The following is a 26,332-nucleotide window of genomic DNA, read 5'->3' as shown; positions in this document are numbered from 1 at the left end:
TAATTTTTGTTTTATTGTTGTCAATTAGTATGAGATTATGTATAGCATCTCCAATGGACTCTTTAAATAAGGCATGTTAGCTATTAAAGTTAGCATTATCATATTTTAGTCATTTCAACAGGCTAGCTATTACAATAATGATTTTAACAAAATTCGTCAAAGTTAGTGACATTTGAAGAGCCTTAGAAGGCTCTTTAAACAATTTGTGTGTATAGATAGGTTGAAATAAATAGTAGTGTTGGAGTACATAAATGACAAAAGAAATTAGACAAAATAAAAAAATTATCTTTTTTATAGTTTAACTAGTAAAATTGAAGAGTATAGTTAAAGTTTCTCTTACAAATATTCTAAGGATTATATAAATTAGACAACTAATTACAATTAAAAAAAGGTATTTATTTAAGAAGAAATCACTTATTATTTAGTCAAAGCAAACATACTTTTTATATTTAACTCCTTTTTAGCCAAATAGATTGTTTGAAGATTGGCAAACTAAGGACTTTCAGAATATATATATATATATATTTAGGAAAAAAATATAAAATGCATATATTAAATTCATTTTTATTTAAATTCACACCACACTAAATTTAACGCTGAGTATTTTTTCCAAGCACATATCACCACTGTAAAAAATAAAAATAAAAATAAAAAAATGTGAAGATTCTAGTACTTTTCTTGGACTCTCTTCAGTTGGTTTTGCATTGAAGCCAATTTGAGAAGACATCAATGGTATCTATGTCAACTCTGTAATGCTTCTGAGTGAATTCAAGAAGAGTTGGCCAAGTGAAGTCTGGATATATCCTTGGATTATGACTATTGACCAATCCATTAGGTGGACTCACCACTTTGTCCATGTTTGGAGACAAAAAGAAGGTCAGAGACTTCCTTGGAACTTGTTTGTTTACCACTGCTCTATGCAAGCAACTCTTGTAAATTCCATTTGATAGAGCCTGAAACATTTTCAAACTTTTATGCATTAAAATTCAAGCTTATGCTAATAAACTTCATTAGAAAAGTTTAATAAGATTCTCATATATTTTGAGTTTTTCGCATGATTGAACACATGGTCCACTGTTTCTAAATTCAAGTTTATCCTTCGCTCTTTGAAACCATCCCTAACATTGGGCACAAGGTCTTCTATCCCTAAATTTTAATGTTCGTCTCTCAATACATCCTCAATTATTGAATTATATTTCGAGATTCTCATATGATTCAATAGTTAAGGAAAGTACATTGACACATAAAGACAAAGGGATTAGATGACAAAGAATCCACAGCCATGTCAATCATTCAACAACGTTATAAAGTTAGAAAAATGGTCGCTAAAGTCATCTTTGGCGATGAAAAAATACCTTGGTCGCCAATTATGTTTTTTCTTTCTTGTAGCGATATTATAAAATACAATTTGTAAGGAAAAAAAAATCATGCAGAATGATAGGACATTTTGCAATCCTTTCATTTGAAGAGAAAACACCCATCATTGTAGCCAGATTTACAAAAATATTATTGCCACATCGTTCTGTATAGATTGTATTATGAATACAAATTCTATTCAAAAATAATTTTTTATATATAAAAAAATTACCAAATAATTAAATGTCATTTTAATGGTGTCACATAACTCTGTATCTAAATTTTACATATTTGTGTGTTCGTTTATTACTACAATTTTTGAAGACTAGATCATTTGTTTCTAAATATTGGTGTCCCCCATCCCAAAACATCTATAACTATTAGATATGTTTCGAGATTTTTGAACCCTCACATGATCCAATGACTATAAATGTTTTGGATGAGAGAAACAAGGATGACAATAGGCAAGACGGGAGAGAAAACTCCGGCCCTGCTTTGCTTTCTCATTGAGAATGAGAAAATTGTCATCCTGAATTTAGAACAAGAGGAAACTTAGCCCTTTTTGGTTACTTTTTAGACTATTTTTCTACTCATAACCTTTTCCTTATTCAACATTTGTTTATGTACTTACCATGAATGTGTCTCCAATGTTGACAACAAAAGCTTGTGAATTGGGAAGAATGGAGTGCCATTGTTGATCAACAAACACTTGAAGCCCACCAACATTGTCTTGATGAAGGATAGTGAGCGAGTTTGGATCACGGTGAGGACCAGTTCCAAGAGTATCATGAGCTCTAAGACAAGGGGGGTAGTTGTTTAATCTCATTATTGACTCATTTCCTTCAAAGAATTCTCTTAAATAGGTTGGGCCCACTCCAAGGCTCATCCCCAATAGCTCCATGATCCTAAGTGAAAGAGTGTTCATTGCTTCACAATAGTCTTGGTATATCCTTCTAAGAAAACACAAAAAGCAACAAAAACAAAAACAAAAACAAAAACAAAAAAGCAAGTTTAGCTAAATAATAAATTGAGATAGAGATAGACATGGTTCTAAATAATGAAGGGTATTTTTATTTTTATATTTTGGGTTGTTTCATTTTGTGTTTTTATTTTTGAGAAAACACAATAATAATAATAATAATAATAACTAAAAAATTATTTAACGAATTGTTACATTATATTTTTGACCAAGTACCTTTGTTGTACGCTTCGTTTTACATCAATTAAAATATATATATTTATATATATATATACATATTTCAAACTGGTTTTCATTAAAAAATTTTGAAGACTCACTTTAAAAATCTAATGTTTTCAAGTGGGCTTCTTAAATTCAAACAAAATCATCTTTAGTAATGAAATTAACGCAGCTACTTAAAATAATTTAAAATGGTAAAATTATAAAAAATATAGTACCTCTCTTGTTATCCATTAATAGTGTTCTTTTTTAATAAATTATGTTTTGATTTTGTAATTTCATTCTTGTATCAATTTGACCTCAATAAATTCAATTGTATTAATTTTGCTCTTCAAATTTTTACTTTGTATTTTGAGAAATCAGGAAAAAAAAAATAAAGAAAAATATGATTCATTAAAAAAGGAATAAATAATTTCAAATCAGATGTTAACCCCTCAATTACTCTAAGATATGTCACACTTGCTTTCAATTTAACTTCTAAAGGAATGTTATGAATTAGGGTAAATTGACATAATGTGAAATTTTCAAAAATAAAACTATAGTAATCAGATTAACGCAAAACACGAATTACATAGACTATGGTTCCTTTTCTTTTCTTTTTTTCTAATAAATATGTATATATATATATATATTTGAAAGCTTTTCGAGAAAATTTTCTGAATACATACTTTTGAAAAAAATCAAAAAAATTATAAAAATATAAATAATCAGAGATACCATGAAGCATGAAAGTTATTTTAAAATCTACCTCGAAATAATTATATAGCGTAGATTTAAAGTTGATGGGATGCGGACCACAAGGAAAATTATTATTATTCATAAATATATTTTTTAGATATTTTTTATGAGTTTATATAGCATGGTTGAAAAATAATATCAAACTGATTGGTATTTCTAAATTTTTCATTGTTTTGTTTTCTAAAACACAGAAAAATGAAAACAAAGAAAACAAAAACATAACCAAATAGAACAAACTAAGGTTTTCATACCCAAATTGTCTAAAATCTTCACCCATTGTGCTAACCAAGTACTCTCCAACCACATTTGACGATCCACCGTCATCGCAATATCTAAAAGAAAGAGTTTCTTTCCATGGAAGCCTGGAAGAGTACCTACCAGTAAAGCTACTAGCATACCCATGATATTCCCCAACTTTTCTTTGAGCTCTATGTTTCTCTTTCAATGGCATATCAAAAAACAAGTCCATGTTCTTCTGAGCTTCACTGATAAGCTCTTTGCTAATTCCATGGTTTATGACTAAGAAGAAGCCATGTTTCTTGCAAGCCTCATCGACAAGTTGAATAGCTGTTGAGACGGATAGGGGGTCACCGGAGATGAAGGCTCCCAGGTCAATAGGTGGAACGAAGAGCGGTGGTGGCTCATGGAGGCCGGGTTTTTCATGGTCGGGCCATATGAATTGTGGAGGTATGTTGAGTTTGTGTTTGAGAAGAGATGCGTCGAACACGGGATGTTTTGGGTGGTTTAGCAATGGAGATGATGGTGGTGGTGGTGGAGGAGGAGGAGGAGGAGGCATTGGATATTGTTAAGACTTGAGAGAGATGGTTGTAAAAGAGTTAGAGAAGACAAAGATATTGATGAAAGGAAAATGATATACAAGTCCATTTTATAGACCCAATTTTTACACCTAGTGATGTGTCAACAAAAAGAAAGATTGATTGATGATTAGATAATAAATAAGAGAGAGAGAGTTAAATATTTTAATATAATGCCACATCATTAGGTTTAAAAGGTACAATTAATTTTTCAACCAGAGTAGCAATGCTCTTGATGAAAAGTGAGATTAAATAACAATCTGAATTTTGTTCCATCTATCAATCTCAACACGGGTCTTATTTTGATATAACTCAATTATTTTTTTTTAATTTTTAATATATAGGTTATTCACGAAAAGAAAATTACATTGATTTTTAGTAAAATAATTTTTACATGTTTTTAAAATATGAGCAACAAATATTATTTCGAAAACAAATTATTCAATTTTTGAAGATAAAAATGGTAAAATTATATAATTATGGTTATCAAATTAATATAATTTTTTTCATAAATAATATATACATTAAAATACTAAAAATAAATAATTAAAATAGGGCCATAATGAACCCCAATAGAATTTGAATGGAGCTAGATTTACTTAATTAATAATTATATAATATCTATATCTATATCTATACCTATACGTATAATTCTATCTATAGTATTATATAAAATTATTATTGGTTAATTTTTAAACAGTCTAAATTATTGTCAGTAATATATTAGTATTATTTCTTAAATTTTGTGATTTGAAAGTATGCAATGATATAATTACTATTTTTAATTTCAATGATTATGGTATGAAATCCATAGTTATATCTCTACTTCTATCTATACTATTATATAAAAATATTATTGGTTAATTTTTAAATCCTCTTAATTGTTGTAAATAATGTATTAGTATTATTTCCATAAATTTTGTGATTTCAAAACATACAATGATGTAACTACTACTTTTAATTTCAATGATTATGGTATGGAATCCACATCTATATCTAAACTTCTATCTATACTATTATATAAAAATCTTATTGGTTAAATTTTAAATTGTCTCAATTATTGTCAATAATATATTAATATCATTTCCTTAAATTTTATGATTTCAAAACATCTAATGATGTAATTACTATTTTTAGTTTCAATGGTTATGGTACGAAATTTATATTTATATCTATACTTCTATCTATGCTATTATGTAAAAATATTATTGATTGATTTTTAAATTCTTGTAATCATTGCCAATAATATGTTAGTATTATTTTCTTAAATTTTGTGATTACAAAAATGCAACGATATAATTACTATTTTTAATTTCAATGCTTACGGTATAAAATATATATTTATATCTATACTTCCATCTATACTATTATATAAAAATATAATTGGTTAATTTTTAAATCCTCTTAATTATTGTCAATAATATACTAGTATTATTTCCTTAAATTTTGTGATTTCAAAACATGTATTGATGTAATTACCATTTTTAATTTCAATGGTTATGCTATGAAATCCATATCCATATCTATGCTTCTATCTATAGCATTATATAAAAATATTATTGGTTAATTTTTTAATTCTCTTAATTGTTGTCAATAATATATTAATATCATTTCCTTAAATTTTGTGATTTCAAACATGCAATGATGTAATTAATATTTTTAGTTTCAACGGTTATGGTATGAAATCTATATTTATATCTACACGTCTATCTATGTTATTATGTAAAAATATTATTGGTTAATGTTTAAATCCTCTTAGTGATTGCCAATAATATATTAGTATTATTTTCTAAAATTTTGTGATTTCAAAAATGCAATGCTGTAATTACTATTTTTAATTTCAATGTTTATCGTATGAAATATATATTTATATCTACACTTCCATGTATAATATTATATAAATATTATTGGTTAAATTTTAAATCCTCTTAATTATTGTCAATAATATATTAGTATTATTTCTTAAAAAAATTTTATTTCAAAACATGCAATGATGTAATTACTATTTTTTAATTTCAATGGTTATTGTAACGCCCTGAAATAAATAACAATAATCCAACTCATAAATTTCTTACAAATGATCAACACCATCATATCTTATGTTACATTCATAACTTTGATCAATACAAAAGATAACATATGCAATATACATTCAAAAATTTTAGATTTTGAATCTAAAGCATATGCCATGGATACATAAATTAAAGTAAAAATAAAACTAAATAATTATATGCCCTAATGGCTACAACATTCCAAGTCAATACTTGGGTAAAACAAAATGAGTTTAACTAAATACAAGTAAAGCCCAAGGCTTAAACAAAAATAATTACATCAATAAACAAAAATGAAGCCCTTGGCTCCAAGTCCTCCCAAGATACGTCATTGGTGAAGACACATCATCAACACTTGAAAGTTTTTTTTTCTATATAGGGTGAGCCAAAGCCTTGTAGAGATGCTCTAACGTAGGATATGAATCTTAGCCAAATGATAAGGTGAATGCCCATGCATGTTGTAACGCCTCAAAAATTAAGTTGCCCCAATCAAATATGCTCATGTGGATGTAACCAATATAGAAGAGAGAGAGAGAGAATAAGTCCATAATAACATTAATAAAATTTCATAACTATCTCTTCCCCATTGAACTATTCTAATGATTACATCATGTGTTTGATTACATCTATCAAAAAAAATAAAATAAAAATAATAATAGTTAAAAGACAAGTGATAATGTAAAGAAAGAGCCAAAAGGAAAACATCTTTTCAAAGAGTGTCCTTGTCACGACCCAAGCCCGCCCCCATAGGTTTAGCGTCGTAATCGGCCAGTAATCCTTGGATTACCAAACGCCTCTATACAAAATAACATATAATTAAGAGGACTAGTAGAAGCAACAATACAAAATACAATGTCCATAGATCTGTGCAGACATACATGGAATAGAAATCTAAAACTTTATATACATACATGTGACATCATATTTACATTAGTCTTACATCACCAACATATACAGATAAAACCAAAATGGGACTTAGCCTAATATGCAAATAAACGAATATTGGTTCAGATTTTAATAAAAGAAAACAAGGTCTTTAACTTAGTTCACAAAACTCGACCACATTACTTTTTCTGGAGCCTCCTCAAGAGGCACAATGGTTGGCTGACAAAACAGAAGTCTAGGCAATCATCGTTAAGCCTGGTCACGTGCCTAATCACCTACATACATAAATAATATAGTGAGCTGGAGCCCAATGAATAACAACAAGGAAAAGGGTTTAATAAATGTTGTCCATAACAAACACAGAAAACAGAGTTCAATTTATATCAAAAGTGGATTCATATTCTTGTTCAGAAATCATTATTCATAACAGAAATGGAATCATAATCATATTCATAATCAGAATTTACAATTAATCGTACGTGGTACATCCATTAGCACTAACATAAATAGTTTACCCATAAAAGGACAACCATGAAGGCATATAATTGACTCGCGTGCATCGAGATGGTACAGTTGGCTCATGAGACGTTCAGTTGGCCCATAAATGAGATGTATACAGAAGGATCCATAACAGTTGGCTCATGCGACATACAGTTAGCCCATAATTGGGATATAACAGAACATATAACAGATATCATCTGAAGCTAAGGATGCCACGAATACATTTCAGAAACATTGGACAACCATTTATTCATACCGAAAATAATAGTTCAGAAAACAGAGTATCATATCATTCACAAATGCAAATAGCTGAAAACAGCTTGACAGAGTAATTACTCATAGTTGGCTCCAATAGCAAACAGATAGAGCTGATAAAGCAAATAAAGCAGAGTAGATAACCAGATAGCCTACGGCGTAGGACCTATATAAACACAGAACGGATACACATTGGAAACACACGCTTGAAATTCATTTAATTAATTTCTTTCTTTCTTGTCTAGGTGTGTTTCTAATCTTTATCCCCATTACTATGTCTTAATTGGGGCTTAGGAATGCCTAGGATACAATGAGGATGCCAAAATGTGCTGTGGAACTCTTAGCCAAATTTTCAAAAACAGGGCAGTCTGCTCAAGCGCAACTTCTGTCATTCGAGCGGTCTGCAAAGTCTGCAAAAGTACTAGTTGCATGATTTTTCCACTCGACGGATGCTCGGTCGTCGCTCAAACGCGAAACTGGGTACACAGAGTCTCCGTTCGAGCGCAACTTCTTACGCTTGAGCAGTCTGCAAAAGTCTATAAAACTTCTAGGAGCTCTCTTTTTTCGCTTGATCGCAACTTCGGTCGCTCAAACGGAACGTCAAAAATAAGGGTGGTCGCTCAAGTGCAGGTTTTACCGCTTGAGCCACCGCCCCCTAAACTCTACAAAAGTACTGGGAGCTCGTATTCTCTACTCGAGCGTAAACTCCACCACTCGAGTAGAGGGTGCAAATTCTGGAATTTCCATATTGCTGATGCAAGTTCAAAACTCGATTTTAAACCTTGATAACACCTCCTTTTGGGTCAAAACTCTAGAAAACACTTATAAATTCGTAATATATCATGAGTCAAAAGCCAATTCGCAAACTTAAGCCCAAAAGCTTTGACAATTGTACAAAATCAAGCTTCGAATGTTGAAAACATAACATGAACATGTCATGTGTGATATGAATGAGATTCCAAGTCTCCAACTCATAATCAAATGAGGTGTTCTACTAGAAAACATGGTAAATTCTTAAACCAAAACCAAAATATGAACATGCATGGGACAAATTCTTAGTCAACATGCTCTAAATGCAATATGCATGTATGTATACTCTTCTCTTCTACTACATTAAGCTTAATTCTTGCCTCAATTCACTTAATTCTTTTGAATAGATGTGTTAAGTACCCGAATTGTAGAACTGAAGGATTGATTTCTTACCTTAGGCTCTCAATTATGGCCCTCCTTAGAGCTTTCTTTTGGTCAGGGCCAGAGCTTAAGAAGTCTAGGGCTGAGGTGGCTTGGGTTCACTTACATATTCCTAGAAATGAAGGTGGCCTTAGGTTTAAAGAGCTTGGGATATGGAGCAAAGCTGCTGTATCTAAACACGTTTGGTATCTTTTGACCGGAGGTGAGCATTCCATGTGGTGTCAATGGGTTAAGTCATACTTACTCGAGAATAGAAGCTTCTGGAGTGTTAAAACACCTAGTGACCCTTCTTGGGTTTGGAGGAAAATCTTAGGCCTTAGAAGTGAGCTCATCAGACATATTGGTTACAAAGTGGGTAATGGGAGGAACACTTTTCTTTGGTTTGATAATTGGCGTCCCCTTGGCCCTCTGAAGCAGATGTTTGGGGAAAGAGTGATTTATGATTCTGCCGCACAAGACCAAGCTAAGGTTGAGTCTATTATTGATGAGTGGATGTGGAGATGGCTTATGTGCCAAACCTGGGAATTAGATGAGATCAAGGCTAATGTGCAGGGTAACCCTACTATCATTGAGGACATAGTCATTTGGTTAAACTCCTCTGATGGCTATTTCTCTATTTAGTCAGCCTGGAATCTTTGGAGAGCCCAACACCACAAGGTGGGCTAAACTTCTTTGGTTCAAACACCATATTCATAGGGTTAGTACCAATGTCTAGATGGCCATCTATAGTAGGCTTAATACCTTTGATAGGCTGGTTATCTTTGGAGTGAGGGATAATTCTAGGTGTGTGCTTTGTGAGGAGGATAATGAGGACCACAATCATGTATTCTTTGACTGTCCTTTTTCATTCAGACTCTGGTCCACTATGACAACGAAGTGTAATGTGACCTGGCCAAAATGGCACTAAATGATGCAAGCAACACATGCACAACATGTTCAAAAGCCAAAAGCAACAAAACTAGTGAAGAGCACTTCACTAGAGGCATGCAATACCAACCTCAAATGACCAAAGCAGCACAAAGCAAAGCTAAGACGTGCCAAAACAGTGGCTAAAACATGCTGAGATTAAAGCATAAAAGGCAAGAAAAACATGCTCATGTGTTAGGCTACAAACAAGACTCAAAACACAACTCTCAAAAGCAAGGAAGGAGTGAAGTAAGTCAGAGTATGGTAGAGCTATACACACTGAAATCACATGTTAAATGATGCTACGACATGCAATCATCTCAAGCAAAGCATGTTGGAGGCCTAAAACAATGAGCTAGTGAAGGCATTTGCACTATAGCCATGCAAGACAAGACTCATATGATCAAAGCGGCCCCAAAAGGAGCTAAAGTAGGCGAAATCAGTAGCTAAAACATGTTGAGATCAAGCCACAAAAAGGTAGAAAAACATGCTCACATGTTAGGCTATTTACACTTGCAAACAAGACACAAGAATGGGAGGCTACCCCCTCCTATTTTGGACCTCAAAATCAAGTTTTTATCACTGAAATTCCCCTGGAATTCAGTGGTTAAAAGGCCACAAAAAATTGTTTTAAAAGCTTTGAAAAATGGCACAACACTTTAGCAAACAAGCTACAAAAAAGGATGGACCACCCCTAACTCCAAAACAAACCTCAAACCACTATTTTAAACCATAAAAAAACCAATATTTCAGAGGTTAAAACCAGCCTCAAAATAGCATGCAAAGGTGGCCACACAAGTAACTACAACAAAGCTTAAAAGGGGAAAGCCTTATACCTTTGAAGCACAGCAACAAACAGCAACAATTTTGAGCTTAAACCAGCTTTAAGAACTCAAACTAGGCCTCCAAGAAGCTCAGCTCCAAGATGAAGGTGTTTGGTCAAGGGTCTTAGTGCAAATGTGTAGAGAATTCTCACTTTGAAGCACAAAATAGGGAGAGAGAGAGAGAGAGAGAGAGAGAGAGAGAGGATTCTAGAGAGAGAGGAAATTTTGCTCACAAAATTTTGTAAGCCCTCAAATGGGGGAGAGACCTCCCCTTATATAGAAATGCAAGCTAAAAGCTTGCTTTCATCCCTCCATACACATGTATGGAGATGGCAATCAGTGATCAACAGCTGGCACAACTGGCAAAGAAAATATCTGAAAAATGAGAAAAATGGCCGTCGGCCACTTCAGGTGGCCAGCCGGCCACGTCTCTTAGCCGACCGACCACTTCAAGTGGCCGACAAGGGGGAAAAGTGGCCGACAATAGCCAAAAGTAGCCGACAAGGCCCTTTTCCCCTCCAGGCAAGAGGCACCAAGGTTTGGTCCAAAAACAAGCACAAAACAAAGAGGGTTTAGTGGCTCAAAGACACGGCGTTCCACTGAGAACTTCGGGCCCTCAAAACGAGCACAAACATGCACAATCATCAAGTGCACAAACGATGACTTCTAAGTCTTGAGGTCGGTCAAAAATAGGGTGTCTACAGTTGCCCCTCTTTGACAAAACTCGAAAGTCATGAAATGACGGGAGTGAATTTCAAAGCCCAGAGATGACCCATTGTTGACAAGGCCGAAGACTTAGAAAACAAGCAAACAAAACAAAGAGCAGTTGCGCCCGCAGGCTGCCTACGTATCCCTTTGGAAGGAATCAAACCAGCGTAGTTCTGGGGCAAGATGTAAATGATATGCACGATGCAGAACATAACTTATGATCATGCAATAAGGGCTGCAACGAAACATCTAGATGCAAATGTTATGTGCAAAAATGCTACAGCAAACTCGTACATAAGCAAGTAAACATGAACCAAACCACATTTCATGCAGAAAAGATGTAAGAAAATTATGCAATCTCAACTGAGCATCATGTAGGAAAGGTAAAGAACTGCACCCGTCGGGCGCACCCGAGGTGGCAAACAAGATCCCAACGCGTGGCACACGTGAGGAGGGAAATGGTGATAACAAGTGAAACACATCCAACCATTATGCAACCAAAACAAAGAGCGGTATAAGCATTGGAATTCATCCAGATGCATTTAACCAAAGCGTCCTAACGCACCACGCACGAGAGGGAAAAGAGAGCGGTGCAGACACTGAAGGGTGGTATAAACATCAGAGCACGTTCCGATGTTTCTAACCAAAACAAAGTGGTATAAGCGTCGGACACATGTCCCAAACGCTTCTAACCGGAAGGGAGGTATAAGCGTCGGGCACACGGTCCAAACGCTTCTAACCGAAGAATGGTATAAACATCGGGCATATGTCCCAATGTCTTTAACCAAAGCAAGGTGGTATAAGCATCGAACACACGTCCCAAACGCTTCTAACCGGAGAGTGGTATAAACACCGGGCGTATCCGAGTGTTTCTAACCAAAGCGAGGTGTAAACATTGGGCACACAACCCAAGGTTTCTAACCAGAGAAGTGGTATAAACACTAGGGCGTACTCGAGTGTTTCTAACCAACAAAGGAGTGGTGTAAACACTGGGCGTACCCAAGTGTTTCTAACAAACAAAGGGGTGGTGTAAACACTGGGCATACCCGAGTGTTTCTAACCAACAAAGGAGTGGTGTAAACACCGGGCGTACCCGAGTGTTTCTAACCAGCAAAGGAGTGTTGTAAACACTGGGCGTACTTGAGTGTTTCCAACTAACAAAGGAGTGGTGTAAACACTAGGCGTACCCGAGTGTTTCTAACCAACAAATGAGTTCAAAGGACATGAATGGTCTTACCTTGAATTCCTCTGAATGAACAGTACATACAATATCGTGCCTACACAAGAAAGAGACTTTGACAAGTACAATATAATAAGAATGCATGTTCAATGCAACATCAATAACCATGACACAACGCTTAGAGAGGTATACTTCATACAGATCATGCAAGAAATGGAGCATGTTCTATGCAACGCCAAATACATGCTCAATGCAACAAGTACAGACAATTTCTATGCGAATGTGAGGGCATGCACAATGCAATACAACGCGACATGCATATTCTATGCAAACGTAAGAACAAGTGCAGTGTAATACAACGCAGCATATACATTTTGTGCACCATGATAAATGCATGTTCAATGCAACATCAATAGCATGTTCAATGCAAAACATTGAATAAAGAAATACGCGCCTTAACAAGACTGATTCAGTTGTAACTTCCAATTTACCTCTCGAAGGAGTTACAATGTTTTTCAAAAAGATACACCTCGTCTATGCCGGCTGACGATGAGTCACACATCGAAGACATGGTTCGAAACTTCCGTAGAGACACTTTGAGCTAAAAAGTGGACTTTTCTTGGACTTTCTCGAGAGCCAAGGACACAAAACAGCCTAAAAACACACAAGGAGAACACTGGACACCTGCTGGCCACCCTGAAGCCTTGTCGGCTACTTGCTAAAGCTGTCAACCACCTAAGTGGCTGGTCGGCCACAAAAACTGGCCGGTCGGCCAGTTGTGGTATTTCTGGGACATTTCATTCTTTTTGCATGGAAATCGTTAAAAACACATTCCCATAACACATTTCCTCACACCCACACTGCTGAAATCACTTTTTCTTCCTCCTTAGACACTTTTTCCTTTTAGATCCGTATTTTTCACGCATTTTCCAACGCCCCTTGCGAAGTTGATTCACTAAAACCTTTCGATTTCCTCCGTTTTTAACTGATTAGAATTTGTTTTCGGAGCTTTTTTTCTCCATTTCCACCACTTGAGGTTTGTTTCCCTCAAGTTTATCTTGAGTTTGGCCCCTTTTCCCGGGCTTTGACTTTTTCTCCCATTTTTTTCTCTCCGAGAGTTGACTTTTGTTGGCTTTTCGTACTTTTCACCCATTTTGCTCATTTTCACCTACTTTCTCACCTTCTTTCCAGATGACAGACGAGGCTCCACATGACGGGGTTCTCCGAGGATGGAGGGGGAGCCCGAGTACATTTCATTGCTGCCCAGAGTTCGGCCTTTCGACCCAGAGAGGTACCACCTCGAGGCACATGCACTACCACCTAGCACAGTCCGCCACTTTAGTGGATTTGTACGACGCACACCAGCAGATCTACTGCTACGAGAGCCAGAGTCTCATCTGTCCAACGATGCCTCCGAGGTACATACTGCATTGTTACATTTTCTGCGATGTACTTTACATTTCTTGCATAGCTCGCACTCACACACTGTATTCTATCTATTCATTCTGAACACATTCACACACTGTATTTCTACTCATTCTGAATACATTCACACACTATATTTCTGCTCATTCTGAACACAGGTAGATTCCCATTTCACCCACGGATATGGGTCCACCACAGCGCGAGAGTGGTATATGGACCTTCCTGACGGCGTCCGGCAGAATATTGATAAGGCAGGGTTCGGTCTGTTTTGCATGGGGCTGTCGCACCTCATGGTGAGTAGGACCCTCTTGGGCACACTGGTAGAGAGGTGGTGGGGCACCACCAATTCCTTCCATTTCTCTACCACCAGGGATATGACGATGACCCCGTATGATTTTGCCATGTTGACGGACCTTGAGGTGGCAGGCCGACCGATTCCATACGACTCCAATATGGGTGAGTGGGAGGCCGCTTGGACCTATCTGCTGGGAGCACACCCGCCTATCTTCTGATCAGGTATGGTCTGACATACCTGGTTCGCGGACCACTTCAGAGGGATAGACCCAGTGACTGTAGAGGGGACTGAGCAGTACGCCCGAGGTTTCCTGATGTTCCTCTTTGACACTAACTTGTTCGCTAACAGGGCGAACATAGTCGGGCTGTATCTCTTGAGCACCTTAGTTGACTTATCCTAAGTTCGGCATTATGATTGGGGCGGCGCCAGCCTCGCTACCCTATACTGCTACATGAGCTCGACCTCCCGCAGAAGCGGGAACAGAGTGGGCGGCTATTGGAGAGCCCGGGAGGTATGCTTTACTTTTTTGCTTTACATTTTCTGCCATGCTTTCTGCTTTTCACTTTATGTACACTACACACACCGCATACTGCACACACATAGTCTAATCTCTGCTCTGCACTTGTACTTTCTATACACTGCGCCACACTTTGTTTTCTGCATTTTCTGTGTATTCAGTATTCTTTGCATTTTGTATTTTCTGGATTACACACATACTCTACTTTCTGCATTATCTGTGTTCATCTGTATTCTCACTATCACCCTCTTGCTTTTCACAGTTATGGGTATATGTCTATTTCCCGATGCTCGCTTCTGAGCCAGAGGTCGAGACGCCCTTTGAGGTGCCATACTCACATCGATATGATGGTCGGTGCCAGCTGAGGACCCGGGAGACCCTCTCATACCTTCGCCAGTATTTTCACACGGTGAGGATAGTAGAGGTAATTCAAAAGTCACAGTTCTTTCTGCTTTCAGCTTCAATTCATTTTACATATCTAATAGCAACTCATCAGTCTATGCACTTGTTGTCTGTAGGTCACATGGCAGCCCTGGGCGAGAATGCCAGAGGGTGCCCAATTCCAGTTTTCTAGAGCTTGGGGTGCTTCATGGTATCGGCTCCTGGTTGAGGGGCCAGTGGGCCGAGCCTAGTTTCTTGGCAAGCGCTTTATGCGCCAGACACTGGGCCTACCATTACAGTCGGTTCCATTACCGCCCCCTCCTTCTATACAGGCCACAGAAAGTATCTCCCCTCAGGAGATTACTGACTTCATGCGCAGACGCAAACCTGTTCATTGGGGAGGGAGACTACACGACTTATCTCCATGCGTACCTCATGCCTCTATTGACAGGTGTTCGTGCTCATACAGGGAGGGCGGCTGATGTCCCATCGTCGAGCAGGGCCCGAGCTGCCGAGGCCCCTTGGACGAGCAGGGCCTGAGCACCGAGAGGTGGGGCTAAAGGGATGCCTCTTGTTAGATAGAGTTTTGGATGGCCAGACCTTTCGACCGAGCTGATGGGTTGAAGGTATTCCGGAGAGCCTTGTCAGATCCCGATTGAGCCTCCGTTGCCCGGTCACAGATATGTCAAGACACCTGATTCACCACCGATATGCATTTACAGTTTACATTTATCGCTCAGATACTCAGACCTTCATTCATTCGTTGATCGTTTCAACTTGCATTTGCAGCCCTCCACCGGATACGTCGAGGGATTACTCGAGGTATTGGCCTCATTCGAGGGCATGATCTTGAGGAGAGAGACGATGCTTAGCTCCCACGACATTCAGGTAATTTTCAGTTTTCTTGCATTTCGGTTATCATATTTCTGCTGATATACTAAAACTGACATCTCAACTGAACATTTTCCCACACTACACTGATACACTACATGTATGGATCACATCTGACACATTGCATTCACATACTGTATCTGATTTCTACATGTACTCACCTTGCACAGCATACTTGCATCTGATACTCGTACGATGGCTGATATATTCAAACTGCCTTTTCAGGTCACACTTCTTCAGTCAGGACCATCAAAGCCTTCTCCAGTAGCAGGGAGAGAGATTCTAGGACGCGGCCAAGGGTGACGTCAGGAGCCTGTTATGCGTGATGTCGATGATGAGACTAGTGAGGACGGGGAGCCAGCGAGTCCCCAATCAAAGTCATCTGAGGGTGGAGACGACAGCACCAGCTCGGGTTCTGAGGGTGGCAACAATGCTGAGGAGGGCTCCGAGGATGGGGGCAGAGGCAACCCTGGTTCAGGCTCCAGCTCATATTCGGATAGTGGCGCCGATGGCAATAGCTCTGAGTCCGCTCAGCCGAGGAAAAGGATGAAGAGGGCCTTTCGATCCTGAGATGGGTGGCACTGATTTAGATGCTTTTAGCTTTGTTTCTCCTTTTTGCTAGTAGTGTTAGTACATTGTACAACCATAGGCAGTTTTATTTTCTTTAAAAACTTGTACTCTTTGTAAAAAGAAACCATGATTGGAATAAAACAGCTTTTTTGATGAAAATGTGTTGCATTTCATATTCAGAGCATCGCATTGCACCATTTTACACAAAAATGGGATTGGATGAAAATTGAATATTGTACATTGTCTTGACAATTGCTTGGTCAGGTAGTGAACCAAGCAAAACATAACAAACAAAATAAGACAACTCAAAGAATAACTAATGCAACAACTCGATAAACAAAACAACAACTCGATAAATGAAATAAAGACAATTCGATTAGAAAATACAATAACTGGATAAACAAATTGCAACAACTCGATAAACAAATCAACAAAACTACTAAACAAAACAGTAGGACGCATCCAAAGTAGAACAAAACACAGGTTTTCAGCATCCTCAACACATACAAAAGCCAAAGACATTCTCCTAGAGACAAATAGAGGCTGTTGGCCACTTAGTGGTGATTGTCGGCCACAAAAGGTGGCAGGTCGGCTACCTTAATTGGCCGGCCGACTAGTAATGCAGGGAATCTTCAGATTGTTGCCACTTGTCTTCCACTCAGTGCCTTATCTTCTACAAAAGCTAGGACTTCGTGGTTTCTTCATTCCAGCTCTGTTCTTGCCACAAAATGGAGCCATTCTTTACCGAAAAACTCTCCGATTGGATTGCAACTTTAAATGGCTCGAAAAGTTGAATTTCTGGGGTTTCTAGATAAATGTACTCTTCCCGCTAAGTCGTACTCCGCTGTGTTTTCCATTCCTTCACGCCGCGGCTAGATGTTGGAACCCGGTTACACATGTGTTTAGCTTCGGGGGACAAGAGATATGTCCCATAATTGAAGAGTTCCAGGCTTCGATGGAATCTTGGTGTGATGAGGAGATTTTGCCCCAGTCTCGTTTTGGCCACATCCAAGCTTTAGAACGGATGTGTAGGCTTACTTTACACGATGCTCGATCCTTGGTTCATAACGGAGAGCTGGACGTACCCAGTTTGATTCATCGGTTTTCTGATGCCGGCAACCGCGGCGACCGTCTTTGGCAAAGTTTTCGGCAGCATGCCCTTTGTTTGTGTGTGTTGGCCCATTTTCTGCTCGCCCCTTGCTTTGGAGGATCTAGCATTCGCTTGATCGAAGTTCCCCAAGGCTTCAAAGAGGGCAAGAGCTATATTGGCTTGGCACTAGCCGAGACTTTGATGGGTTTAGATGCTTTCCATCGCCCTTCGATTCGAGTTCACTCAGGTATTAACACTCTGCTTTTGCACTTTAACTTTTGCCAAGGCCGCCCTTTCAGGTTTTCAACCTTGCAAGCTCAGTTTTTCTTATTTCCAATTTTTTGTGCTCTAACTTTTGCCAAGGACGCCTTTTCGGGTTTTTGGCCTAGCGAGCCTCTCAAGGGTAGTATTTCTTCAACTTGTCCATGTTGATTGGTTGGGAGAACTCAAGGCCATCTAAGTCCATAAGAATGATAGCTCCACCGGACCAGATAGACTTGATGCTGTAAGGACCAGTCTAATTAGGCCTGAACTTGCCCCTAGGGTCATGGATGGGAGCTCGGTTGTCTTTGAGCACCAAATCCCCTTCTTTCAGATTCCTAGACTTAACTTTCTTGTTGAAAGCCCTAGCAATCCTGCGTTGATAGCCTTGGACGTGGTACAGTACTTTCAGCCTTCTCTCGTCGAACAGCATAAGTTCCTCAAACCTGCTCTGCTGCTAATATGCTTCCGCTATCTGGCAGTCACCTATAACCTGCAGCGACGGAACCACAACTTCAATCGGCAGAACAGCCTCGATCCCATAAACTAGAAAATACGGAGTTGCCCTAGTGGATGTCCGAATTGATGTTCGGTAGCCCCAAAGAGCAAATGGCAGCTTATCTAGCCAGTCCCTGTAGATTTCCACCATCTTCTGTAGAATGTTCTTGATGTTCTTGTTTGCGGCCTCAACAACTCCATTGGTTTGCGGCCGATATGTGGATGACTTATGAAAAGCCACGTTGTATTTCTCCAACAAGTCGATCACTTTTTTCTTGAAGTTAGAACCATTGTCCGAAATGATCTCATTCGGGACCCCATAGCGACAGATGATATTATTCTTGATGAACTTGGCTACATGCGACACTTTCAGCACTGCGTAGGATTGGGCCTCGACCCACTTGGTAAAGTAGTCTATCGCCACTAGGATGTACTGATGCTCATTTGACCCCTTCGGCATAACTGCCCCAATAACATCAATTCCCCAGACTGAAAACGGCCATGGTGAAGTCATGTTGTACAGCTTTGACGGCGGGATATTCATGCGATTCACATGGATCTGACACTTGTCGCATCGCCGAACAAAACTAATACAATCCTCCTCTATGGTTGACTAGTAGTAACCCTGTCTGAGAATCTTTCGAGCTGGCACCACTCCTCGTGTGCGATCCGCACTCTCCTCCGTGGATGGCCTCTATTAGGCGCTTTGACTCTTCAACATCAACCCACAGTTTATGCATTCCCAGATGGCCCCATTTGTACAATTTACCCCCGCAGATGATAAACTGAGCAGCCATTCGTCGTATCGCCCTTTTATCTTTGGCATTTACCCCTAGTGGATAAGCCTCATTCTCCAAGAAGTTCTAGATGTCATGAAACCAGGGGTTCTGATCTTGTACTTCATCTATTGCGGCAATCAGCTCGTAGGTCGGCTCATACCTCTACTCAATAATGATTGGACAAATCCGGACTCCCAAAAGGATGTCTATCATAGAAGATAAAGTTGATAAGGCGTCAACGAACCTGTTGCTCTCTCTTAACAGATGCGTGAAGGTTAGCTTCTCAAACTTAGGAATCAGGACATCCAAGGTTTGGTGATTGATTTTCATCCTTTCTTCTTTAACCTTCCAGTCTCCTTTTGTTTGAGACACAATCAGGTTTCAGTCCCCAATGACGTCCAACCGTTTTGCCCTTAGTTCCAGGGCGGCTTCCAAGCCAGCGATACATGCCTCGTATTCTACTTCATTGTTTGATACTTTGAAACAGAGTTTGAAAGGCTAAGGTATGTGGGAATTGTTGGGCGCTATCAGCAACACCCCTATCCCATACCCATACTAATTAGATGCTCCGTCAAAGTACATAGTCCATATCTCTTCTTCAAGCTACAGAATGGCCTCATCTGGGAACAGATACTCTACTGCTTCATCTCTTTCCATTGGGTGATCGGCTAGGAACTCTGCTACTGCTCTCCCTTTCACAGACTTGTGAGTCATATACTTCAAATCAAATTCGGAGAGAAGAAGCAACCAACGGACTAGCCTAATCGCAAGTGCTGGTTTCTCGAAGAGATATTTGATGAGATCCAATCTCGAAACCAGAATTACGGAGTGAGCTAGCAGGTAGTGCCTCAACTTCCTGGTAGCCCATTCCCAGGCTAAGCAAGCCTTCTCCAGCAGAGTGTAACGGGTCTCATATTCCAGCATCTTCTTGCTCAGGTAATAGATGGCCTTCTCTACTTTATCCTCAGATTCCTGTGCAAGCAGGCAACCCATTATTGTGTCAATTACTGACAGATACCAAATCAACGGCTTCCCTGGTTCTGGCGGTGACAACACGGGTGGGTTCTGTAGATACTGCTTGATCTGCTCGAAAGCAACTTCGCATCGGTCATCCCATTGGAATTTCTTTCCTTTCTTCAGGAGACCAAATAGTGGTTCACAAGTCAAGGTTAATTTTGCAATAAACCGTCTTATGAATTGCACTGTATCTAGAAAGCCTCGTACCTCCTTTTCAGTCCGTGGTGGTGGCATTTCGAGTATGGCCTTCATTTTGGAAGGATCGACTTCAATGCCCCTTTGTGTAATCAAGAACCCCAGCATTTTCCATGCCATGACACCAAAAGTACATTTTTGAGGATTCAGTCACAACCGATACTCTCTGATCCGTTGGAAAAATTTCTTCAAGGTGGTGTAGTGGCCCTCTCTTTCCTTGGACTTGACAATCATATCGTCCACGTACACCTCAACCTCTTTATGGATCATATCATGTAAGATAGTGGTTGCAGCCCGTTGATAAGTAGCCCCAGCATTCTTCAAACCGAACGGCATCACCCTATAGCGGTAGGTTCTCCACGGCGTGGTGAAGGCAGTCTTCTCCCTATCCTCAAGTGCCATCGAGATTAGGTTATACCCGGAAAACCCATCCATAAAGGAGAGCAGCGCATGCCCTGAGGTGAAGTCCACCAATTCGTCGATGTGAGGTAGAGGAAAGTCGTCCTTTGGACTAGCTTTGTTCAAATCTCTGAAATCCACACACACCCGAATTCTGCCATCTTTCTTCGGCACCGGAACAATGTTGACTAACCAAGTAGGATACTCAGATACTAACAGGAACCCTGCATCTATCTGCTTGGTGACCTCTTCCTTGATTTTCAGAGCCCAATCTGGGCGTATTCTCTGAAGCTTCTGCTTGACGAGTCGGTCCTCAAGGTCAAGAGGGATCCGGTGCTGTACAATCTCAGGATTGATTCTAGGCATGTCTTCATAGGACCACGCGAAAACATCTTTGAAATCTTTTAATAAAGAAACTAAGTGCTCGCGTTCCTCCAAAGACAACGTGGACCCGATCTGGACCAAATGTGGATCCTACTCAGTACCAACATTAATTGAAGTGATTTCATCAACCATGGGTTTTACAAACCTCTCCTCCTCTCGATCAATCAAATGTTTTAAAATCGGAGGAATTTTTTCCTCGTTGTTTTTATCAAAGTTTTGAAAGTCCTATTAATGCAATAAGCAAGTGGCACAGAAAAGTACTCAAAAATAGCAGTGGTACCATTCTCATTCACAACTTCCAGTTCGTCTAATTCCTCAGTTACAATAGACTCAAAAGAAAAGAAAAAAGATGACTAGGACAAAACAACGACATCCGGGTTATAAACCCCAGGAATACCGGACTCTGACTCAGAAGAACTAGAATCTGATTTCGACTCCACAGACTCTGTGGAATCAGATTTTGGTTGACTACTTGACTCAGAATTATTGGACAAAAAGCCCTCCTCGAATTACCAAAGGAGGGAGGGTGCAATAGACGCATCCAGAATGCCAGAAGAAGGGTCCCCAGCTGTTTGATCTCCAATCATGGAAACAAAGAAGTCATCCTTCGAGCTCTCTGGTGTGATCTAAGGATCCGAGAGGAGACAAGCCAGCACTGCTCCTATCTCGAGTTCTGTGCCATCGGACTCATCCTTTATACACTGTTCAACCACAGGTGGTAGGTTAGTCTGCTCTTCTGCAACTTCATCCCTTTGCAACTATAGGTCGAAAAAGATCTGAAAGCCGGGCAAACACCGCTTCTTTGAATTCAGCCATGGCTCAGAAAAGCCACAAAATGGGAAATCCTCCCCCTCCCGGACAAAACGGCCGTTCAGGGTTCCTTGAATAGGTCTATGCACTAAGTCATAGTGCTTCCCAGCTTGTTCAGCCTTGGCCCTTCCTGTCATTTCCTTTCCCTTTCTTACCCAATCCTCTTTGGTAGGTGTCTAACATAGACCAATGGTATAAGGGTTGTGTGGCACTTCAGCCAACACAGCGACAGCCTTCTGGCCGCTCCTTTCCAATCCCATTCTAGGTACATGTTGCAGCTTATTCCTGAGGTAAACGGATTGTGCACTGACACATAGCCCCTCATCAATAGCCAGCATATCTTGCACTACCCGGGCCTCGGCCAAGGTGAACCCAAACAAAAAGACACCCTTCTCGTTGTGCACAATTTCCAAGACCGGTGTAGTAACCTCCAGCGGCGGATGTATGAAGAGTTCCCAAAGACAATAGCTACCCACTTCCCATAGGGGTACTTCAGCATTTGATGCAGAGTGGAAGAGACAGCTCTTACTTGGTGCAGCCACGGCTGTCCAAGGAGTAAATTGAAGATGGCTGGAACATCCAAGACGTGAAATTCAATGTCCTACTGTGCCGGGCCAACTTGAGTTTTGATCCGTACTATCCCCATCACTTCCTGACTTGTATTGTCATAAGCCCGAATAACCTGGGTTGTTAGTACGAAATATGCCGGCTTCAAACCGATAGCATAGGCCGTACGCGATGGACACACATTAATTGCAGATCCCATATCAACCAAGACAACTGGTATCCACTTCTCTTTACACTCCATAGAGATGTATAACGGCTTGTTGTGTTCAGTTCCCTCAGGCGGCAATTCTTTATCTGTGAACGTCAAAGTCGGTGAAGCGCCACCCGGGAAAACGAGTCCCACTAACTGCTCGAGGGTTGTGTCAATAGAGAGCTTAGCCTTATCCATTACTGATAGGACGGCCTGTCTATGAACCCGTGAAGCCATGAGCAAACCCCATATGGAGATATCTGCCTGACTTTTCTTCAACTGCTTCAATACTGCTTCCTTTTCTAACAGTTTCTCTTTTTATTTCTCAGCTTCCTTGCCTTTCCCTGATGCCTCTGGTTGGTCCAAGTGCGGGGCCTTAAGGTTTTGCCCACTCCGAGTCATGTGCTCAACTTTCTTGGCATACCATGTATCATCTGGTAGATTCTGTCCCCAGTCTTCATCCGTGTGGGCAAGACGCAAATCATTGTCTTCCCACCACATTCCTTCGGCAACTGACAAATAATTGTCCGGTTCTGCCATAATTATTCATGTGTTCGCAACACAATCAATCCCCGCGGGGCCTTTGGCTTTTCTAGCCTTTTGATCTGTCTCAGTTCTTTTCTGCTCGAACCGCTTTAGCGCGGCCTCCAATTCTGTATCAGCTGTACACAAGCTACCCAATTCTTGAGCAAAATTCTTAGTACCGGTGCTCTCCGGCAACTTCCCCTTGTTGCCAACCATTCCGGCCTTTGCAGACGTTCATGTTCCCAATTGTTCCTGCTTCGGTTGAGACCCCTCATCAACATCTGGCTCATCACTCAGCCAGCATGTATTATCCGTTGATCCATTCATATCAAACCAGTCGATCTGTACATCTCCCAGATCCTGTTCATCAAAGAACTATAGATTACTGATGTCCTTCTCAAGCTCAGCTAAATCATCTAGCGCCTAGCTTGGTCCGTCCTCCTAGACTACATTAACCTCAGGAGGTGCTATCACTTTGTTGTCAATGAGATCCTGAATCTCATGACAGAGTCTAAAGCATAGGTCGGTGTCATGACCATGCTGCTGGTGGAAGGTGCAATACTTGGCCGAGTTGTGTGTAGGTGGAGAGGATTAGGCAACGGGCGTGGTTCCAGAGGCTTCAGATGCCCTTTTCTGATCAAGACCCCTAAGGCTTTGGATAGAGACATGTAGAGTGGGGTGAAAACCCTTTAGCCCCGGGGTGGGTGCTTTGCGGGTTATGGGGTAGTTCCGGATGTGCCGGTAAAAGGGGTGCCTGTTTTCGGCATGGTGGTGACCATACCAACGTCAGAAGTCCTCGCAGCTGCATTGCTACTCATAGCCGCATTTGAACCGCGTGTAAAAGCCCTCTGGGGCTGCTCCTTTTTATGGTCAATCAGACCCTGTTTCATCGCATCCTCTATCTGTACCCCTATCTCATGAACGTCAACAAATGTAGGTAGGGGTAGGACAATCATCTTCTGTATCAGCTTCGGTTGCAGATTACGAACGACCATTCTTATCTGGTCCTCCTCAGCTGGCTGGTAGTCATCATGGAGGCCTTGGCCCTCCACCTAGTGACTAAATTAGAAAAGCCCTCCTTCGGCTCATGTCGAGTGGCCTCGAGATCACAAATTGTGACCTCGATTTGGGTGTTATAAGAATATTGGGTGACAAAGGCCTCGGCCATCTCTTCCCAACTCCTTTTCACAGAATCCTCTAGTTTAGCATACCAGAAAGGCACAATACCCGACAGGGTCCGGCCAAAGAGGGATAGCTTTTGCAATCTAGTCAGGCCCATCGGCCGTAGAATATTTCAAAATAACCGCAGGTGGACCATAGGATCGCCCATGCCATCGAAGCAGTCTATGTGTGGCACTTTAAATCTATCTGGCAATGTCACCGCCGAATCTGTGTAGCCATCCCCTATATCTGGGATCGAATTGACTCCCTGAGCTCGCTTGAACAACTTCTTAAGCTTGCTTACTTTCAAAACAGTAGGATCGACCTCAAACTCGAACGGTGTATCCATTGGGTAGGCCGGTGCTTTAGAAGTCTAAGGTGGGACTGGCCTTGCTGGAGTGTCCATATTCTCCTGGACATTAGCTATATCCCCGGGTATTGGAACCATAGGCGGGGGTGGGTGCGAAGCAGAAGCTACTGCTTGTTGTGGTTGCTGCTGCTGTTGAAGCTTGGCAATTAACTCAGCTTGCTGGTCTGCGACCTTTGTTTGGCGAGTGGTAACTTCTGCTTGGCGAGCAAAGTCCCGTTACATGGCCTCGATGGTCAGTTGAAGTTGACGCATCATATCCTCCATACTGTCTGAGGGGTGCTGATCTGATAGAACTTGTATATACTCTCTTTCTAAGGTGGAAACAGAAAACTGGGCCCAACAGTGCACAGGTGAAGCAAATAATGACTGCTGAATTGGCGACTGTTGAACCAGTGATCTATGCCTAACTGTCCTCCGCCTCGTAACCGGGGGTAGCAAAGCAAACATTGGTTGTCCTCCAATAAGATCCTCAGATTGGTAAATCGTCCTGACTCTGGTCTAGAGTGCTCGGGGAGAAACTGCCTCGTCAGAAGCAATTGTGAAATACTACCTTGCAAAAAGAAAATAAAGCAAAAAGGAAACAACAATCAGCAAATGCACAGCACCTCGGCTTAGACAAAGACAACACACAGTTGAAATCATAAGCTGGATAATCTATACTCAAACACTGATTTCTGCCCCCCAAACTTCCGCCTGAAAACTGATATCCTCAAACTAATACCCAGACTTGCAACTAATACATACATTTCTGTAGAGACACACCCTAACAGCATATATGAAGCAAGTGAGAGCCAAAACAACCCTATGATGGGGTAGGGTTTCCCTATCCTAGTTTCATAGTGAACTAGGGGTTCACTATGCACACATGCGGTTTCATACAATCCTGTATTCGGGTGAGCAACCTCTCCTAGTTTGGAACAGTCTCTATGGCTTCCGATATGCAACTAGGTCAATTGGTCAAAAGGGGTGCCTCGGCCAGACCACCTAATATACCTCTCGCTCCTAACACCGAGAAGTGAAAGGAGGATCAAACGGTACATCGGTGATCCAAATCCAAGGTATGTGTTCCCATCATGGCATAGCCCGCAACTGGTCAGCCTTCTGGCACGCTTTTCCAAGCAAGCCACTTGCAAACCGTTCAAGAATAATAGATGGCAAACGCTATGACTTAGGCGCACCTATGCAAATGCAATGCAAAGAAACACATAAATGTAGATAAAACAACATATCATGAGTTCGAGTCAAGTTCTCTAAATCCCCAGCAAAGTTGCCAGAAATAGTAGGCTCGACTTTCTTCGTGCCCCCTTTCGGAGAGCTCGAATTGGTCCTACAGTTCGGACTCCTGTCACAGTTCTGAATCCAATATCACAAAGTGCAATGTGAAACTGATAAACACCAA

The 26,332-nt window shown here is 40.3% G+C and overlaps 1 protein-coding gene across 1 annotated transcript; it reads right to left on the bottom strand.

The window, feature by feature from the left end:
- Positions 1-623: 623 nt before the first annotated feature.
- On the bottom strand, positions 624-23,618 carry LOC145788831 (gibberellin 20 oxidase 1-D-like). Its single transcript, XM_082880826.1, has 5 exons — positions 23,475-23,618; positions 13,477-13,508; positions 3,544-4,020; positions 1,988-2,309; positions 624-953 (listed from the first exon to the last, which is right to left on the bottom strand). The coding sequence occupies exons 1-5, from the start codon at positions 23,616-23,618 to the stop codon at positions 690-692; spliced, it is 1,239 nt and encodes a 412-aa protein (XP_082736952.1). The 3' UTR covers positions 624-689.
- Between the last annotated feature and the right edge of the window lie 2,714 nt (positions 23,619-26,332).

This window comes from Camellia sinensis, chromosome 7, assembly GCF_055761805.1.
Source record: "Camellia sinensis isolate YWXY chromosome 7, ASM5576180v1, whole genome shotgun sequence".
NCBI classification, from domain to species: Eukaryota; Viridiplantae; Streptophyta; class Magnoliopsida; order Ericales; family Theaceae; genus Camellia; species Camellia sinensis.
Note: the sequence above shows the minus strand (reverse complement) of the source record. Positions and strands in the feature narration are given on the sequence as shown.

Bases quoted from the DNA above. Each gene is read 5' to 3' on its own strand.
- LOC145788831 (XM_082880826.1), bottom strand. From the start codon at position 23,618: ATGGTTGGCAACAAGGGGAAGTTGCCGGAGAGCACCGGTACTAAGAAT. The intron at 2,310-3,543 runs GTATGAAAACCT...GTGTTTTCTTAG, and splicing joins GAAGATTTTAGACAATTTGG to AAGGATATACCAAGACTATT. The intron at 954-1,987 runs GTAAGTACATAA...AAAATGTTTCAG, and splicing joins ACATTGGAGACACATTCATG to GCTCTATCAAATGGAATTTA.